The following is a 20,671-nucleotide window of genomic DNA, read 5'->3' as shown; positions in this document are numbered from 1 at the left end:
AATAAATTTAATCAGCACAGACTTGGGGAATGAAATGAATTTTATCTGTTGATTGTCTGATCCTTGTGCCCTCTGAAGCAGGACAAATATTAATACTGCCAATAGCTGCTCTCTGCTCCTTACAGATTATAAGCAATGTCCCTGCTCCAAGGAGTTTCCAGTCCAAAATTGCAACATCCAGAAATTTATGTATTTTATCCTTGTATTGGCTCTCTGTCTTTAATTAGTCCGGTTTAATCCCACCGCAGATGACAGATTTTAGTTGTATAGGATTGGCAAATATAATTGCTCGTAAAGCGTAGGGGAAAGAAATCTTAAGCAAACAGAGAGCAATTCTAAAGTTAACAAACACAGCAGCATGTTTGTTTATAAATCTCTACACTGACTTTCTCTTCTAAGATTACACAAAGAGATGTAAAATTTACTCTGCAGGGGGCCTGAATAATTAAAAAACATTGTTGGAAACAACCCCAGTCTAAAAGCATATTTTGCTCTTAATGAGAAAAAGCATCAGAGAGTACTAATTGCCATTTTAAATAAAACAAACAAAATGAAGACTGATGAATTGGTTTAAAAAAAAGATTAAAAAACAATGATTGCTCTTAGGGAAAGCATGCTGAAAGCATAAAGTTTTGCGCGTACATTTTAAAATATTTCCCCCAATAATATTCAGACTTGTCAAAATGTTGCTCTACTATGGCTAATTAATGCTAATAAAGTTTGGAGATCTTTCCAGTGGGCTGCAACCAAGCCTGGCCTAAAACATTGAAGCAAAAGAAACCCAACAAAATGCAATAACAAGATGGCAGCTTTCCTACCGCATACACGAAAACCACCTGAACCAACAGGTGCATCTATTTTTAACACTTTTTAAGGGGAAACCCTCCTTGTATCACACTCAAAAGCAACAAGTAAGTCTCTTTTCCAACCTGTGTTTGCCGCCTCTTATCATCCGCTGCCCGAGACAGTAAGTGCCAGTTAATGAAAGGAGTGGTCCAGCACTTCTGCTTGTGCATCTAGAAGAAAAAATCAAAACTCTGCAACAATTAATTGGGACGTGCAAGTTTTGTTCCCCATCGAGCCATGAAATGGCCCAGGCTGGTCACTATCAGTTTGATCTACACAGAGTTGTTGGGTGTGAGAAGAGTCACATAGCCTACCATGCATTCAATGGAAGAAAGACACAATATAATATTGCTAATAATTAACAAATAAATGGGGGGGGGGGACAGCTAGGGAAAGGATACCAAGTAGTGTATTTTTTGGGGAAAGAGGATTTTCCTGCTCTTTGCACTGATTGTGCTTTTGAAAATGGAGTATTCTCGCACCTGAAACAGGAATTTTCTCCTGAAATTTCTCCATTTTTTCCCTTTCTCTGGCTAGTATCGGACAGATCTTCTTAACCCGCCCTCCAAGGTAGCAATAATTGGCTTTAAATCACAGAGGATGTGTAATTTGAAAAAGAAAAGAAAAGCTGGTAACACACTTTTTATTGTGCTTTATATAAGGTTCTCAGTATCTTTTATCTCTAGATTAAAATGCAAAGCAATGTAAAATATTGGAAGAGTGAAAGAATTATACTTTTTATTAAAACGCTCACTGGATTTTAGTCGGTATTTAAAATTTCAAATGGGAGATGGCAGGGCTGAAAAATATATGTACTGTATATATAACTGCTTTTCAGAAGGGGCCACCTGGGTTTATCAAAAGGTTGAGAAAAATGAGGTTTAGGGCCCCTTTTCTCCTGAAGTTCCACTTCCTTCCCTCTAGATGGCAGCCTACTCGGCTTCTCTGCGTCCCTCATCGATGCTCTAGCGTTTATTGGCTCGTATCCGCGAAGGGGCGGGCGAAGCACCGATGCGGAGTTGCTGATTGGCTCCTTGTCTGCAAAGCCAAAAGAAATAGGAAATATATAAAAAAATGCCATCACAAAATGCCGGCTCAAAACTGAAATATCAAGCTCTTCCTCTTTTTCTTCTTCTTCTTCTTCTGTCTCCTAACCGAAGGAGACAAAGCAGCCACCGTGGGGGCCCAGATGAAGAACTGACACCATAGAGATGGCAGCGGGTAGAGCGGACCCCACCCCCAGGAAGCGATGGCGGCCGTTTCCGCCTCGCCGGAAGAGGTGGCTATTTCTCCGAGCAGGCGAGAGAGAGAGAGAAGGAGAAAGGTTTCTTCGGACAATGAAACCATAGAGCCGGCGAAGGGGAGAGCGGCTCCCTCCACCGCAGCGGCCTCGGGCAGCCGCTCTGCCTCGCTGGGCGCTGAGGGGGCTCTATGGTGCGCGGTGTGAGTGGGGGGGTTTCCAGCAACGGCCGGACGGAGGAGGAGGCCTCAGCCTGGGAGAGGTGAGGGGGAAGAGCCAGGTAGGTGTTATTTGAGGGGGAAAGGGGTTTGGGGTCTCCCCTCCCCAGTCGTTTGGGAGGGTTGGGGTTGGCTGGGGCTGCCCCCCCTACACAGCCTCCCCCTAGGGTGTGTATGGGGGGGAAGGCTTGGTGCCCCCCCTTCCTCATAAATGTGCCTGAGGGGGGGTCTGGTGGGTTCCTACCCCCCCACCTCTATGTAGACCTGGGGTTCACTAAAAAAAAAAATCAGGGTGGGGGAGCGCCCACCCCAAAACGCAGCCTGGGGTTGGGGGGGGGTTGTTTGGTGTGGCCTCCCCCGCCCCTCAGAAGGAAGGCCTGCCCCCCCCCGCCCGCCCGCCCGCCCCTCAATACCGAACCTGGGGTTCGCCTCACACACGAATATAGATACTGTAAACCCCCCCCCCACACACACACACACCCGCCAGGCTCCTTTCCGCCTCTCAAGACCTGCCTGGGTTTTTTTTGGGGGGGGGAGGAGGGTGGAGGTCCTTCTCCTCAGATCTGGGGGGGGGGAGGGAAGGGTTGAAATTCACCTCTCTCTTTCCCCCCCCCCGCGCATCTACACACACACACACCCCTCTGGATTGTAGGGCGTGGGAAGGGGCTGCTGTGCCCCCCCACTTGTCATAAAGGGGGGGCTGTTGGCGTATCCCTCAGACCCCCCCCCGGGAGAGGGTGAGGAAGGCGCTGGTCCGCATGGAGGTGAAAAGCAGGGCTGGGGGGGGGTCTGGCTTGGCTGGAGGGAGGGAGGGAGGGAGGGGGAGTCCACGTGCGAAAACCGAGGAGGATCCAAAGGTAAGGCTGAGAAAGGCCCCGGGGGGGGGGGGAAGCCGGCAGAACCGGTGGGGGGCCCAGGTAAGAGTGGCTTGGACATCTCCAATAGCCCAAGGGAGGGAGAGGATATTGGGGCCGGGCAGCTGGATTTGGTGGTCTGCAATCTGGAGGGGAAAGTTAAGGCCTTGATGAATGTGGAAAGCAGGTTGCACAGAGTTCCCCAGGCTTGGTAAGATTGGGGGGGGGGGGGGGTTTGTTGTTGAGTGAGATTATCAGGAGGACATTGGCCTGGGGATTGGCGTATAGCATGATTTTGTGGAGATCCATTGCATTGGGATGGAGGGAGGGGGGCTCATACAAAAGGGTCCCACAATAAAAGCTGGATGGGAGATATATTGAGTGAGGACGGGTGCTTCTCTTCCTTTTGGGGTTTTGGTTTATGTGGGTAGAATTGTTTATTGTTATAAACCACTTAGAATACTGTAGTGCTCAGCTCTAAGTCAAGTTGTGTATAAATGTCTGAAATAAAAGGATCCACACGTCACTGGAGAAGAGAGTGGGGCAGAATTGACCTGTGACTTTGCAGAGGGAGGAAGGGTAGGAGGTTGTATGTTCAGGCCTTCCCTCCTGTCAATATTTAATTCTTTATTTATTTTTTTTCTTTCATTTATTATTTGTTTTATTATTGTATGTGTTATGGACTGTTTGTAAAATTATTATGTTTTATCGTATACACCTTATTGAAAGCCGCCCAGAGTGGTCGACCAGACCAGTTGACCAGACCAGTTGGGCGGGATATATATATATATATAAAAATAGGAGTGATTTAGTGGGACTGGGAGGCATTGGGATAAAGATGAAAACCAAATGTGTGTTTTCAGGAAGAGAGAGCCGTGAGATGCCCTTGCAAAGAGAAGATAAAGCTCTAAGATTATGATGGGAATCACAACGGTGCTGGAAGGGAAAGACAGCTCAGGAGAACGTGAATTCAACATTGCTGGGACTGTGTAGGTGGGATGTGTCGTGAGAAAGCTGAGAATAGAGAAAGAAACACAGAGGGGCCAAGGAAAAGGAAAGAAGCAAAGAGACCGAATGTATGAAGGGGGGAGAGTCTCAAGAAGGAATTTCGCTAACTGCTAGCTGAGATTCAAGGAAGGATTTTTAAAAAAAGGCACATGGTGAAGGAGGAGCAGGTCTGAAGGGGCAGATTTAAACTCAAGGAGATTTTAAATCTAATAATATGCAAAGATTTGTTAGAAGTAAAGCTGGGATATAGGAGGAATTGAGGTAGGGATGTGTAGGATTAAAAAGAAGCAATGTAGGGTGGCAACCTTTAGGTTTTGGTTCTTCACACTTCCTAACTTTTGAGTTATAGGATACTTGGATTTCTTGAAAGATGGATAGAGTAGACATTTGGCATTTTAAAAAGGCAGTGAACAATGAATCTTGATGAGGAAGTAGATAAAGCACACGAAGGAGCACATATTTGGAAAAGGCGGGAGAGCAAATGAATTGTAAGGATGTAGAAATAATAATATTGAAAACTCTCCAAAACATGCTGCTGTAGGGTGAACATCTTTCAAGCTAACTAGCTGGTCTTGAGGGGCCCCCATTTGTGAAATGAGAGATTATCCTGTCTGCCATTTAAAAAAGAAACATATTCTCCTTTAGTGTTAAATTCTCTTTTTGTTTTCCAGACATCATAAAGATGCCAATTGCTAAAGGAAGGACTGTTTCTCACTACTGTGAGTGAACTGGGCTACCCACTGTTCCTTTGTCAGTGACTGGATTTCAGCCTCCAAGTCAGGAAGTCGTCTTAAACCCTCTGCAGCAGGTTAGAAAAATTTTTAATTACTGTCCAATCTTACTATGCCACCAAGTTCCTTTTGCCACATAATTATTTATAGAGGAAAAGGATTAATGCAATTTGCCATCTTTCTAGTCCTTAAGTTGACTGATGCCACAAGTTTGAACAAAAGTTGCTCTTGCTTGCTTGTTTATTGAGCAAGGAATGAAAAAGGGGGGGGGGTTCTTCTTTCTCCCTTGTCAATCTATAGCTGACCAGAAAACCATTTCCTTGCATTCTTCTCACGTTCTTCTCAGTCATGTTTTTAAAATGGGTATATTGAACACAAAATGCAGTTTTCCTACAATCCTTTATGTGATTTGATTTCCCGTCTCACTGTGCTGGGTTTCTAAGATTTCTTCCCACATCCTTGTTTCCAGTCTTGAATACAAAGAGATCTTTATGTGCAGAGATAAGTAAATACCTTTGAGGCGGAGGAGTGTAAATAGGAGGGAAATGTGAAAATTATAATGGTTTCCCAACTTCAGGTCCTTCTTTTGTAGTGTGTTCCAATCCTTTCCCAATTTTGTACCCCCCCCCCCAAAGATATGCCAAACTAGAGATTCCATCATCCGCGGCCAGGTTTAGGAAGGCTGGGCACTCACTGGGTGATATAAAGCTGTAAGCTGTCAATGAGATGAGCTGTTGAATTTTGTCCTCCTATTATAATTATGTGTTTTCTCCTATTATAATTATGTGTTTTCCCTTGTATATATTTTCAATTTTGTTGTGACTTACCCTGAGTCAAGATGCAAATAGGGGGAATAAAAGGCATGACCTCAAAACTGTCAATGTTGTTTTATTCAGAAGGAAATAATAATAATGTCTACACATTTCCTTGGTAGCACATACTTATTTGAATGTTAAATGGGTTGTTTTAAATGCAGATCAGTTGAGCAGCAGTTGTATGAGTGATTGCATTGTTTGATCAACTCTACCTCCTTGTGCCTTTTCCTCCTGTGACCCTTTGAGGGCTGTTCCTCTTTGTGCCCTGGAATGTTTATCTCCTGCTGTGTCTCCTCCCCCACTTTCCAGGCTGGTCCTGTTTTCAGTCCCTGCATGATGATGATGATGATAAATGATAGATAGATAGATAGATAGATAGATAAATAAATAAATAAATAAATAAATAAATAAATAAATAAATAAATTAATAATAATAATAATAATAATAATAATAATAATAATAATAATAATAATAATAATAATAATAATAATAATAATAATAATAATAATAATAATAAAGCAATTAGGGAAGGCTCTTTTTGGGGATTAGATTTGCCTGCACTTCTTCTCCTTGTTCTTGGTTCTCTTCCTGGAGGTTGGTTATTAGCCCAAATCCTGCTGCTTAATGTAAGCCCACTGAATCATTGAAGATTTGGTGAGCGAACTCCATTGGAACTCGTTATATTTATTTTATTTATATGCTGCCTTTCTTCCCACAAGGAAGACCAAAAGTGGCTTACAACAGCTAAAACTAAATAACAAGCATAGATTTTAAAAACACAGTTGAAAAAACTATGCTAAAAAACAATTCAACGTGTATCAACCATAGAATCCGAGAATATTGGAGTTGAAAGGGGCCTCTAAGGCCATCCAGTCCAACTAGTAGATCTGACAGATGATTGTCCAATTTTCTCTTGAATGCCTCCATCATTGGAGCGCTCACCACCTCCCAAGGTAATTAGTTCCATTGTCGGACTGCTCTAACAGTTAATGTTTTTCCTGATCTTCAGCCTAAATCTGGCTTCCTGTAGCTTGAGCCCATTATTACATGTCCTGTATTAAATAGTAAAACCACAATTAAAAACAAATTTAAAAACATTGTTAAAATCTCTAAATTCAATAAATATATAATTCCCGAGACTCCAGTTTATTACTTAAAAGCTTTAAGATTATTGTTATTATCTGAAAAGCAAGGATATCTGCTGAAGGCCTTAGGAATGGACCTCAACAGATGGGAAACCTTGACATCTGAGCGTTCAACCTGGAGGCAGGCGGTGCAGCATGGCCTCTCCCAATTTGAAGAGACCCTTGTCCAGCAGGCCGAGGCAAAAAGGCAATCCCGAAACCAGCAAAACCAGGAAGCTGGACCGGGGACAGATTGTATTTGTCTTCAGTGTGGAAGGGATGGTCACTCTCGAATTGGCCTTCTCAGCCACGCTAGACGCTGTTCCAAGACCTCTATTCAGAGCACGTGACCCTAGTCTCTCGAGACTGAAGGAGGCCTACAAAAGGTCTTTGCCTGACAAGAGGGAGGGGGCCAACCTAGCTTAACCGGGGCCAGCTTCTCAATGCCTGGGAGCAGTCACTGAGGAGGCCCTCGTGTCCTCACCAAATCCACCTGGGAAGGTGGTAGACCTGAGAGAAGGGCCTCCCCAGAGGATCGAAAAAGCCAAGAAGGCTCATGTGGGGCGATGCGGTCCTTCAGGTAGCCTGGACACCAGCCGTATGGGGTTTTCTATTTATCATTGTAAGTGAAAGTTAGAATAGGCCCATTTGAATCAAGTTTGGACTCACTGAATCCCTATAGATTCAATGGGCTACTCTAGTATGAGTTGCTACTCTATGCACGAAGACTTTGGCTGTTGTTGTGGCTATTCTAATTTTTTGTGCAGCATCTCTAAACAACAATCTGTGCTGCATCTAAAACATCCTGTAAGGTTTTCTGGTTTATTTCCTTCCGCCGTGTCTTTTCTTTTCATTTACCTGGGAGAATAAGCTGTAACAGGCTACATCTTTGCTTTCCCAGAGTATGGCTAAAGTATTTCTGCATTTTATGCATTCTGTTTTTTTTTTTAATCTTATTCACTTTAATACTTTTTAATTGACCATCTGTCCAATTCAAAAAATTGTTGTGCTGCAGTAAATTCACATTTCAAGCGCTTCTGTCTTTTGCATAATCGTCTGTGTAACAATCCACATTTCCATGCCATTCTATAGGAAATACACAGAGTGTACAATGCATATTCTTCAAATCCATTTCAGGTCTTTGTTGGTGGTCTGGGGTTTTAATTATGTGTTTTGTGTAGATTGTCAACTTCCCCAGAGCAAAAAGAGCAGGACACAACTTGAATTATTAATAATCACAATCACAGTCATCTTCTCACTTATTATAAGGCAGCATCCTGTCTTCTTAAAATTATTGTGGCGGTAAGGAGAAAGGGAATAAATGGAATAATGGCAGAAGAACATTTCACTGTTCTCTGGATGTAAAACAGACTATAACATATTAATTAATTTTTTCAAACCTTTCCTCCAGTGAGCTCAAGGCACTGGCCGTCCTCCCCCTGTTGTCCTCATAGCAACCCTGCGAGGTAGATCAGGCTGAGAGAGACTGGTTGTATCCAATCAGCCAGCGTGTTTCTGGATCATGGGGACTAGAACTCGCCTCTCCCGAGTGCTAATTCAGTTGTGTCTCCTGCAGTACTGCTGCCACGACTGCGCTAAGTGTTTTGAGTTCTTCCACAGCTGGCCTTGAGGGAGCCCCACCTGCAAATTGCTCATGGCCCTGAAGGCAGAAGCTCCACTGGTGGACTACATCGAGGTCTCTTCCTCCGTTTTACGCTTCAAGGAGAAAGAAAAGGTGGGGGCAGATTCTCTGCTGCCCGTCCGTGTTCCCCTCAAGCGGGATCGAGCCCATGCAAACCTCATGGATGAAGGTAGGAAACCTGTTTCAGATAATGGTGGGGTGCGGGATGCTTAAAGGCAGAGTTTAGAGTCAGTCCCCCCCCCCCCAAAGAATGTTTAAGAATTCAGGCAGCTGAGTTGAACCATCTCAACAGACCAGTTCTAGGAGGTTTTCGCTTCCAGTGGAAGAATGTCTTTTGTAAAGCCATCGGTTCTTCATGCCCCCATTCAGGATTAAGCCACCTTCAGATATTTAGCACAGCAACTGAGTGTTGCCGTCATGAAAAAAGCTCACAGTACCATGTTTCCCTAAAAATAAGACAAGGTCTTATATTAATTTTTGCTCCCCAAAATGCATTAGGGCTTATTTTCAGAGGATGTTTTTGTTTTGTTTTTTTTGTTTGTTTGTTTTTTTTTTTTTTTAATGTACAACAATCTACATTTATTCAGATGCAGTCATGTCATCTTATTCTGGTTGCTGCACAATAATGGGGGGTGTGGTTTCACTGAACTGGGGCTTATTTTTGGGGTAAGGCTTATATTACGAAAAATCATCCTAGGGTTTATTTTCAGGTTAGGGCTTATTTTTGGGGAAACAGGGCAGTATTATTGTGATAACACCATTCTCTCTGATAGTGAAAAAATCCCTGGTGCTCTCCATTATGAGCCCACCTACTTTACCCTTGTGAAAAGCTTCAACCTGGGAAATGGCAGAAAGAGAGCTGTCCATTAAAGACAGAAAGAAATGGTGTCTAGGGAAATGTGGCAGTCAGGAGCAGTGGTTAAAGGACCCTCACTGAGAGACCAAGATGTTAACTTTGAAGAGGGCTGATTTCTTCATTCCAGAAGGGAGAGATTCAAGGACTGCTTTTTCTGCCCCTGGAATCTTCTGTGGGTTGTACAGACAGCCCAAAATGAGAAAAAAGAAGAAGAAGAAAAAGAAAAGAAAATGGAAATAGCCAGAAATCCATTTAGAACACCAATCAATACTCGAGGGAAGAGTCTGCATCCTGTGTCTGCGACTGGTCCCGTATCCTGGAGCCTTCCAGGAGTAGTGCTTGATCTCTCTTTTATCGCTGGACGAGCCATTTTTCATTCGTTCAGATGTCACAGATATAATCCAGGGTGATCTGCTCTGGTGCCAGGGCTGCCTTTTGCCCAGAGTGGATAAAAGCCAGGAGCTTTTAAAAATCAAATTGATTTAAATCATGATTTAAATTTTTTAAATCGATTTTTTAAATTTAAATTATCAAAAATTAAAAATTACATTGTGATAGAAATCAGTTTGATTTAAATCTCACCCACCCTGCTTTTGCCCACCGCTTTGCTGTCTATGAACGTGCTGCTCTTTTCCACCACAGGGGAAGGACTGGTTCAAAACACAGTTGCCAGGGATGACCAAGAAGAACCAGATGACACCTGGAGGCAGGAGTACTTAATAGGTGAGAGCTCTGGACGCAGCCATCTGGTGTGCATGGTGTGCGGTGGAACCTTGAACGCGTCAGGCCCAGCAGCGGCTCGGAAACACATCCTGCAGCACCATGCCCATTCCTTGGACTTCAGCCTGGAAGAAAAATGCAACATTCTGGAAGCGTGGAGCGAAGGAGCAGTCCTTCCCAACGTGGAGTCACAAAAGTCTACTAAAGGTAACACATGCACACACATACACGACAGGGAACTTATCTTTCTGGGCTGTAGTTTTCAGGCTCCTTCAGGTACCATGGCTATGGCCTGTCCCCTTGGGGGATTCTAGATGTTGCAGCTCGTGAGAGTTAAGACATCGTTTTGCACGTTAAAAATAGCTGCCAAGCATTCTCCACCTCATGCACCATTTTTATAAAAATACCACATGTTTTCTGATTGGGTCTGTGCAGGTGCTGGCAGGAAGGAGTCATTTTGAAAACGTTTTTTATTTTATTTTGGCAAGCCTTTAGTAACAACAGGCATGGTTTTCAGTAAGACTTTCCCTGTCTGGCTGTCTGGGGATGATGGGCCTTTTAGTCCAACACCTCCAAAGAGGATGGCTTGGGAATCTCTGCCTTGAAGGTTTCCTATGGAAACAAGCTCCATGCATTATCTTTTCCATTTCTCCCTCATCGGTACCCACCTTACTAGAACTCCCAGAACCTAGGGGACCCCCCCCCCCCAAAGTCAAAACCAGAAGTGGATATTTGAGCATTTCAGTTTTAATTTCTTGGTTTTAAAAAAGACTTTTGTTGACATTTCAAGTCCACATGCCACCCCCCTGCCACCCCCAAAAATTGCCCACCTGGTGCCCTCTGCAGAACCCCTCTTCCAGTTGAAACTGAGCTTTCCAAGATTCCAGCAGGCGGAATCTATCTATTTAAGAGCACAGTTTCCCATCTCTTAATGGGCTAGAAACTTGCTTCCTTAAACATAAAAATGAAAGCTAAGACACTTAAACGAGGTAGAATCTGAGGCTCTTATACCCATTTCTTTACTTGTGTGCTGACCATGGAATAAGAAGGCAACTTCCTCTATGCAGCTTTTGATTCCGTTTCTGAAACTTCCTATACCAGGCAGTCCTGACAAGAGTAAGCGGCCAGCTGAAATCGAAGTCCTCCTTGATTCGGAGGAGCAGCCATCTAGTCGGAAACGTGGGCACCCGAAAGCGCGCAGTGGTGAGTGGTGGTAGTCGCCTTGACTATCATTCTCAGACCCGGGACCAGCTGTTGATGCCAGTCAACGACGTGCCACCCACTTGGGATGGGGAGGGCTTTGCTCTCCAGGTGCTCTCGCCTGCTGCTCTCGTGACCCTTGGCCGCCGACCAGGCTTCTGGGAGCCGAAGTCCAAAGCATCTGGAGGGCCAAACATTCCCCCATCCTCGGTAGAGAACAAGGAAGATGAAGAGAAGTCTTGGCAGTGGTCGTTTGTCTGGTAGAGATGAGGAAAGTCACCACCTGCCATGGCCTCCTCTTCTGCAGAGCTAGACCTTTCTGTTTTCCCATTTTCCTCTACCATGATCACTGGCCTGCAAAACATGGGACCATTACTGCTACGGCTCGTTTTCCTTCGAGATAAGACCCACCCCCAACGACAGGACCCACTGTCCCCAAGCCAGCATAGACCACCCGTCAAACCCATGGCCTTATTTGACCTGGTGGCTTTCCCCCCTCCTCCCCTCTTTCTTTCTTCTTGGACAGAGGGGGCGCGCTCCGACACCGAGCGGCGATCGCAAGGGCGGCAGAGGCAGCACAGCTTGGGCAGCGTGAAAGACACGAAGAGCAAGGAGCCCAGCAAAGTGGCTGGTAAGCACCGGGTCACTGGGGGGGGGCTGCTCAGGCAGATTCCTGGGGGCAGCTGCCAAGCCACGGTAGCCTCTCCTCCTCCTCCCTTGTGCGCTCTGTAGCCAGAAGGCTCCAGGACATTTTATTGCAGTGTAGGGTGGTGATTTGCTAGCAAAGTGTGGCTCTCCAGATAGTGGTTGTCACTCCCGTCAAAGCTAGTATGTATATAGCCAATGACTGGTGGAGAGAGTGCCTGAAGAACTATGGATAGAGGCTCATAACATTGTACAGGAGGCAGCAACAAAAACCATCCCAAAGAAAAGGAAATTCAAGAAAGAAAAGTGGCTGTCCAGCAAGGCCTTACAAAGAGCAGAGAAGAGAAGGGAAATAAAATGCAAGGGAGATGGGGAAAGTTACAGAAAATTAAATGCGGACTTCCGAAGAATAGCAAGGAGAGACCGGAGGGCCTTTTTAAATGAACAGTGCAAAGAAATGGATGAAAATTATAGAAAGTGGAAAACCAGAGCTCTGTTCAAGAAAATTGGAGATATTAGAGGAGCATTTTGTGCAGAGATGGACATGATAAAGGACAAAAATGAGAGGGACCTAACAGAAGCAGAAAACATCAAGAAGAGGTGGCAAGAATACACAGAGGAGTTATACCAGAAAGATCTGGATGTCCCAGACAACCCAGATAGTGTGGCTGCTGACCTTGAGACGGACATCCTGGAGAGCGAAGTCAAGTGGGCCTTAGAAAGCCTGGCTAACAACAAGGCCAGGGGAGGCGATGGCATTCCAGTTGAACTATTTAAAATCTTAAAAGATGACGTTGTTAAGGTGCTACACTCAATATGCCAGCAAGTTTGGAAAACTCAGCAGTAGCCAAAGAAGGGCAGTGCCAAAGAATGCTCCAACTATCATACAATTGCACTCATTTCACACTAGCAAAGTTATGCTCAAAATCCTCCAAGGCAGGCTTCAGCAGCATGTGGACCGAGAACTCCCAGAAGTACAAGCTGGATTCCGAAGGGGCAGAGGAACTAGAGACCAAATGGCTAACTTGCGCTGGATTATGGAGAAAGCCAGAGAGTTCCAGAAAAATATCTACTTCTGCTTCACTGACTATGCAAAAGCCTTTGACTGTGTGGACCACAGCAAACTATGGCAAGTTCTAAAGAAATGGGAGTGCCTGATCACCTTATCCATATCCTGAGAAATCAATATGTGGGACAGGAAGCAACAGTTAGAACTGGATATGGAACAACTGATTGGTTCAAAATTGGGAAAGGAGTACGACAAGGCTGTATATTGTCCCCCTGCTTATTATATGCAGAATACATCATGCGAAAGGCCGGATTAGAGGAATCCCAAACTGGAATTAAGATTGCTGGAAGAAATATCAACAACCTCCGATATGCAGATGAAACCACTCTGATGGCAGAAAGTGAGGAGGAATTAAAGAACCTCTTAATGAGGGTGAAAGAGGAGAGCGCAAAAAAATGGTCTGAAGCTCAACATCAAAAAAACTAAGATCATGGCCTCTCTTGCCATCACCTCCTGGCAAATAGAAGAGGAAGATATGGAGGCAGTGGCAGATTTTACTTTCTTGGCCTCCATGATCACTGCAGATGGGGACAGCAGCCACGAAATTAAAGGACGTCTGCTTTTGGGGAGGAAAGCAATGACAAACCTAGACAGCATCTTAAAAAGCAGAGACATCACTTTGCCAACAAAGGTCCGCATAGTCAAAACTGTGGTGATGTATGGAAGTGAGAGCTGGACCATAAGGAAATCAACCCTGAGGGCTCACTGAAAGGAGAGATCCTGAAGCTGAGGCTCCAATACTTTGGCCATCTCATGAGAAGAGAAGACTCCCTGCAAAAGACCCTGATGTTGGGAAATTGTGAAGGCAAGAGGAGAAGGGGACGACAGAGGACGAGGTGGTTGGACAGGGTCATCGAAGCGACCAACATGACTTTGACTCAACTCTGGGAGGCAGTGGAAGATAGGAAGGCCTGGCGTGCTCGGGTCCGTGGGGCCATGAAGATTCAGACATGACTTAACTACTAAACAACTACAGGCAGCCACCGACACCCACACCCTTTCTCTCCCTACCTCAGCCCCCCCCCCGACATCCTCTTACTGTAATAGTCGTTGCGGTCTCCATCAGGCCTCCGCAGCCATGGCGTGTAAAAAAGGAAACTGGCTGCCCTTTGCAAAGATGGTGGCTGCAGCTTCATTTAGGGAGGGAAGCTGCAGCTGCCATCTTTGCAAAGGGCAGCCAGTTTCCCTTTTTACACACGGTGGATGTAGAGGCCTAACGGAGACCTCGGCTACGACAGTGACGATTACGGTAAGGGGGTGTCGGCAGGGGGGCAATAGGGGTGAGTGTTGTTTTTTAATAACCCCCACAAATCGACAAATATTTTTTTTATTCGTTGTTTCACGGGGGCAACTTTGTGCTTCGTGAGTCGTCAACTTTTGATAACTCACGAAGCGGAACAACTCACCAAAATTGTGATTCGTCCCCATCTCTAGTTGTGACCTGCGTGAATAAAATATAGGGTATTTGAAGGAATTTGTTACCAGTTGTGAACTATGCAGGGCTCTTTCAGATGTAGAGCTGTGTGAGAAGTGGAGTAACGCTGAAGCTCTGACTGTTACTTTAGCCCCAGGTAGACAGGAGGTTGTGTTTTAACTAGTCAGGGATCCTGGAGGAGCAGATTTCTTGCATTGGCCAGCAAGAGTCAGACTAGATGACCTTTGAGTTTCTGTCCAATTCTTATGGTTCAAGGGAGGCATAAGATTTGAACAGCCACATACTTAATTTCTTCCGGTTGTTCTGTTTCCTAGGGAAGGAATGGCTCTCTGAGTGCGGAGTACCCGGTTCAGCTCCGGCAGAAATCCGAATATTCACCGATGGTACCTTCCCGGCTGGCTTTGCCTTAAAACTGTATTGCCATTCTCAGCCAGGTGGGTAGCAGTCCAGAGTGTTTGTGGTGATGGCGAGTGCCTTGATTATTAGGATTCTCCTTCTTAATCCTGTACACAGGAGGACAAACAATTCAAAAATGCAGATTTGACTTTTTCACAGGGGCTGAAGAACCTGTAACTCTCTTGTTTCTCGCTGCCTGCATTTTCAGTATCTTCAGCCATCAATACGTGATTTGATTCTGTTGCAGCTCAAAATAAGTGGCTTTCCCAAGCTCTGTTTTCGTATGACTAAGCTCTGCTGTCGCATTTAGAGACGATGCACAGAGACGCGTGGCTGTATGTACTCAAGCTTCAAACCTCTGTTCCCCAGATGTTGTTATACGTCCCTAAAGGGTCAGTGCCCTTTGGCTTTGCCCTTTAGCAGCTTCAGTCCCCCCCCCCCCCAAGGCCACAGTTTGAACGATTCAGTTTGCATGCAAGAAGTAGAATTTGGGGCATCTTGGTGGTGTGTGTTGCATCATTGCATCACATGCACATGCACACACACACACACACATGGGCCTTGTTTTCTTATTTCAGAACCACCTCAAGACTCTGGAGCGAAGGCAAGGAAGCAAACCGTGGGTAAGCCTATGCAGCTAGTTCCCTTCCCCCCCTCCCTCCGGATTGTTATTATAATTTATTCTACCAATTATTCTAAGTTATTCCACCATCTGCCGACTTGTGCATCGTCAATGGGCACTAAGGATGCGAACAGAATTTACCTTGCAGCTTCTCCTCCTGTCTTAGTCTGACGGAAAACAGAAGCCCCCAGATGATCAAGGACGGGACTCCCACCTCTGTCCTCCTTAAGAGGCCTTGCATACCAAAATCTCCTCTTGTCTTGGCATCCGGTATAAGAACTCTGGGTTCGCTGACCGTCTGGCCTACACACACATACCCTTGTGCTGTTATTGTACAGAAAGGCTATCAAGTGGCATTTACACAGAGTTTGAGCAGTTCTTTAACCTCTGAGCATGGTCCACCCTCATTTTTTTTTTCCTGGCGTTTTTATACAGCCCGACTTAGTGGAAATCCACTACTCTGGGCAGTCTTACAACACACACCATAAACCTTTCCTCTCCCACCCAGCCCACAAACCGGAAAAATCAACATATAATAGAAAAAGTAAGCAAAAAAAAAAACCCCCAAACAAAACAATGAAACAGCAGATAAACTAAGGAGAAGAAACTAAATACTGGCGACAGTCCGGGGGGGGGGGAGATGAGTCACATGGCTACCTAACAGGGAGGAGGTCCTTGAACACTTTTTTTAAAAATTCAGTTTCCCAAACGCCTGGAGGCCGGCTGGATCTCCAAGGGGAGACTGTTCCAAAGTACTGGGGCCATCACCGAGAGGGCCTGACGTTGTTGTGTTGTTTGTGGAGGGGTGGAGGAAGGTTCTGTCCCCCCACCCATAGGATTTTCTCGTCCTCTAAAGATCCCCCTGCCCCATGTCTGCTAAAGCCTACAGCTTATATCAATTGTCAGGGCTCCCTGGAACCTCTGCGTATGTTTGCAATATCTGTCAGTCAGGGCCATCACTAGCGTGGGACACTTCCCTCCAGATAAGCCTCCCAGAGGCATCTCCCTGATGACTGGAAAAACAAAAGTCTGCATTATATGTCTGAGTTTCTGCCCTAGTGCGTCTCTTCCTGGCCTTAAATCCTAAAGACGTTGGACTGCAGTTACCCTTATTCACTTCTAGCCAGGACGCGGTTAAAGTTCAGCTGGACTGGCCTAGGGATATAAATCCTGTTTATAGAGCTCATGAGGGAAAAGGAGGGGTGTCTGAGAAAATGTGCACATTTCATGTGTTGTTTTTCTGCATTCTCGGGCAGAGGACTAATGGTTCTCTAGTTAGTTGCACGAAGCATTGGATCTAGGTTGTATAAACTCAGTCTTGCAGCTGTTACGTGAAACAAATGCTGACATCTTTAAATTCTAAGCATCCAACTTGTTCTAAATTCCAGCATTCAAGAGTTTTCTGCAAAATATATATACACACTTTGGGCACCATAGTTTTGTGCCAGAGCTCAGATCTCTGCAGGGGAATTGATAAACGTTTGCAGTGCATTTTCATCATGCTGATATAACAAGATTTTTTTGGGGGGTTGTGACTTCAGGAGTGGCAAGATTCTTTCACACACCTAACACGGAGACCCCCGGCTGGAAGCCCCTGCCGTTAACAGCTAGCCTTCTCATATCTGCCGAATTTCTGCCTCTTCCCCAGATCGCAACTGCTCTGTGTCTTTGCTGCGACTTCACTCCACAGATTCTGCCCGGCACCTCTGCCCAAGCCAGGAAGTCGCCTCGTGCCCCCTTGGCAACTCTGCCAAGAGCAATGCCAAAGACTATGGTGCCAGATCAAGCCGGCGGGTGGTGAAGGCGGGCAAGGAAGATGCCCCCCTTCTGGCCAAGGGATTCAACCCCGCCTGGAGAGCCCGCTTCCTTATGGACTTTGACGCCACTACCGGCCACTTGATATGTATGGTCTGCGAGTCCCCACTCAGGCAGGTCGGCCTGGCCACGGTCAAGCAGCACATTCTCCAGTGCCACGCCGAGACCCTCCATCTGCCCCGGGAGGTTCGCCGCACCATCCGTGAAGTCTGGGAGAGTCGGGGCCAGTCTTCCGTGCAAGCCCCGAGGAAGTGAAAGGCTGGCTGTTCACCCTTTACCCCACCACCACCACCACTGTGGGGCAGCCTCGTGACAACCTGCTTCCCTCTTCCCACGTTTTCTCTCTCCACCCAGTGGCCACGTTGGCTTGGGGACCATGGGTGCTGTAGTCTAGCCAAGCTGAAGGGAGGCACCAGGCTGGGAAAGGTTGACAGTGTGGTCTGTGAGAGAGAATTAGCCACCCCAGACCTGCAGTGGTTTGCAGCTGGATGGAGAAGGATTACCGTGTTCATTTCTAACTTGGGTTCAGTCCTTCGCCTGTTTAGATGCCCCCTCCAGAGACTGACGAGTTCCTCCATTGGTTTGTCATCCAAAGCGCGGAAAGGGCTAACTGTGGCTCCCCCCCACCCCGCTCATCATTTTGCCTGTTCTGTGCTTGCCAGCCACCTCCTGCAGTGGCCGCAGGCAAAGGGGAAAAATGATGGATGAAAGGATTTGGAGCGCCAGCCCAGACGAACAAGGGTGAGTAGCCACTGGTGCTAAATTCTCCCTTTCTTTAGGGGCAAGTGTTTATTTTTACCGAGATTCGGGGAGAATATTTCAAGCTGTCACCAACGCCCTTCCCTCGCTCCTTGAAGATCACAGAGAAATAAGCTACGGAGCCAGAGGACTCTCTGCTTGGAACAGCTTTGAAGGCTCTTTTGTCATCATCAGTATCTGCACCACCAGCGGAACAGCAAAAATAATAATAATAAATTCTTCTGTCTCCTCCTGCAGCAAGGCTGCTTTTGCAACGCTGCTCTAAAAAAACACCACACAGGAACAGCCTTGGTAGGGTGCTGGGCTTTGTGCCCGCCTGTGGTTTTCAGAGACCTCCAAGCTGAGAAAGGGGTGGGTGGGAAATGGAGTAATCACCAGGCAAATTCTACAAAGGGACAATGCATTATAAGAAATGGCAATAAATTATTTTTGTGATACATGCTGCCTCTGAGATTTTTTTTTTTTTTTTTTTTGGTAAATCCTCGGCCTCAGCCCACATCCTCCTCTCTCACACCCAAACTGACTAGCTAAAAAGGAGTCAAAACGTCTTGGGCGCATAGCTCAGGGATCACGAGCCTCTGATCTCGGGTCTCCTTGTGGGCCTCGGCTTCCTTGGAAAACTCAGAGTTTGCAAATGCTGTCCATTGCTCAGTTCTGCTCTTTCAACGTGCACACTCGGCTGCCGGGTTTCTGTATGATGGACCCAAGCCTAACTCTTCCCCCCCCCCCCCGCATCGTGGCTTCTGTTGAGACATTGCAGATCTGAAGAGGACAGAGGTTCTCCCCGCCTTGTCCGCGCTGCTGCGCTGACTGATAGCAGCTTGCCAAGGGCTTGGGCAGACCTGGGGTCGTCCTCCAGGGAAAGCCCCTGTACTGTACGATCCATCTCTTGACAGGGATGGCCAGACTTCCGGTTGGGAAGTTCTCCACTAGAATTCTGAGGATCGGAATTGGAGCAGAAGTGCCAAGTAGTGGCTTGGACCGGCAAGGGCTTAGCACCACCTGTCGACCCTGCCTGTTTTAGAGGCATTTGCACCTGAGGAAGAGAGGTAGACGTGCAGCATCAGGCCGTTGGAGCGAATGTTGCGTGGAGAAACGGGAGAAGTGCATCTAGACGTTTGGTGGAATAGCCTGTGGCCCACAAGATGTTTTGAGTTACAACTTTATAAACACTCTCAGCCGTTCTGTGTGAGCTATTTGAAACTGACCTGCTGTAGAGGGGGAGCATAGCCATAATAGGTATTTTTAGATTTCATGATGTGCCTTTCACATCCTTTTTAAGATGCTGCAAGTGAAAAAACCTACAGCGTTTGGAGGTCCTCTTGCCACTTGGAAAGTGGCCCAGCGGTCCTGCTATCATAGCACTGTTGCAGGAGCATCATGTGCAGGTGGCACATGTATCCCTGGAGGCATGTTACTGTGTGGCCTCTAAAAAAAAATGGAAGGATTTTTATCTTCACCTTTTCTCCTAGAAAGGATTGCTAGCAGAGCTGATGGTTGTTATAAAATCATTTGATTATTGTCTCCTCTGCTGTGGTGCAATTCCCACTGTCTGCCATTAGGGAGCACCATTTCACCGAGGGAGAGGTGCATGCAGAGTCCTGCAAGTTCTCCCAGTGTTGTAACTGGGACTTCCTCCCTATTCCTGCTCTCTGTGAGACACCCCCTCAAAAAAAGCTGCTGCTGCTACTGCCAGTAGTGTGTAAGTGGAGATAAAAGGCTCCTGAAAGCCTGGGAAGGCTGCTGCAGGGAACCCAGCTCTGCTTTGCAACCACAGAAGCGGCATCAGTTTCATCATGGATGGATGCGACTTTCGCAAAGACTCCAGCCCCGTTGCTGCTGCAAGCGCGGTGGGCATGGCAGCAAAGAGCTTTAGCAGTGAACTAGTTGAAGCTGGAGGGAAATGTCACAAGCTGCACCAGAGCCGGCTCAGGGAGTTGTGTCCCTATGTGCAGCATTCCTGCCATTAAGGCAGCCTGCCTCCATTTTGCATTGCAAGGCGCTTGAGGCCAGGCCTGAAAGCAGTGACTCACCTAGGGTGAGTTGTGCTGCTTCTCCAGCCGACCATACAGAGGAACGTCATGAAAAACCAGATACCTAGCCTGTATCATATGCTATACAAGGATTTAAGCACCTAGCCATGTATTTGGATTTTCCTGAGTTTCCCCATTTCCCCCCCCCCTTTTTTTTTTTACTGTCAAGCTGGAGGAAGCATTTCGTGGATCCTGAAAGTTGGCATACAGTATTTTGTATGCTTACACTTGAGTCCTATGAAGGCGTTGCTCACTTGTGGGTGTTGGATTTCTCTCATCTGGATCAAAACATGGCATCCTTTTTGATATACCCATAGTCATGTACTGATAGTGGTGGTGGTTTCTGGCCTTAGAGCTCCGGCTGTTGAATTAGGCTTTCCAGCCAGGATGACCTGCAATGGGGGATTTCTGGGCCCAGTCATGTTTGAGAACTACTTCACTAGGCTATGCCAGGGACGTGGTGGAGCTGCGGGTTAAACCGCAGAAGCCTCTGTGCTGCAGGGTCAGAAGACCAGCAGTCGTAAGATCGAATCCACGCGACGGAGGGAGATCCCGTCGCTTTGTCCCAGCTCCTCGCCAACCTAGCAGTTCGAAAGCTTGTAAAAATGCGAGTACATAAATAGGTACCACCTCAGTGGGAAG

At 46.4% G+C, this 20,671-nt stretch overlaps 1 protein-coding gene across 4 annotated transcripts; it reads left to right on the top strand.

Annotated features, from left to right (window-relative positions):
- The first annotated feature begins 293 nt into the window (after positions 1-293).
- Positions 294-18,433, top strand: SPINDOC (spindlin interactor and repressor of chromatin binding). Of its 4 annotated transcripts, none has more exons than XM_078381964.1 (9): positions 294-2,366; positions 4,838-4,974; positions 8,458-8,648; positions 9,978-10,262; positions 11,157-11,258; positions 11,782-11,886; positions 14,719-14,838; positions 15,379-15,423; positions 17,071-18,433. In XM_078381964.1, the coding sequence occupies exons 3-9, from the start codon at positions 8,492-8,494 to the stop codon at positions 17,490-17,492; spliced, it is 1,236 nt and encodes a 411-aa protein (XP_078238090.1). In that variant the 5' UTR covers positions 294-2,366; positions 4,838-4,974; positions 8,458-8,491; the 3' UTR covers positions 17,493-18,433. The 4 variants fall into 4 exon arrangements, with proteins under 4 accessions (XP_078238090.1, XP_078238093.1, XP_078238092.1 ...); XM_078381966.1 differs by lacking the exon at positions 294-2,366 and adding an exon at positions 2,886-3,068; XM_078381965.1 differs by lacking the exon at positions 294-2,366 and adding an exon at positions 3,924-4,091.
- The last annotated feature ends 2,238 nt before the right edge of the window (positions 18,434-20,671 follow it).

The sequence above is a fragment of the Pogona vitticeps genome, chromosome 15, assembly GCF_051106095.1.
Source record: "Pogona vitticeps strain Pit_001003342236 chromosome 15, PviZW2.1, whole genome shotgun sequence".
In the NCBI taxonomy this organism is placed as follows: Eukaryota; Metazoa; Chordata; class Lepidosauria; order Squamata; family Agamidae; genus Pogona; species Pogona vitticeps.
The sequence above is the reverse complement of the archived record's forward strand: the minus strand, read 5'-3'. Positions and strand labels throughout refer to the sequence as shown.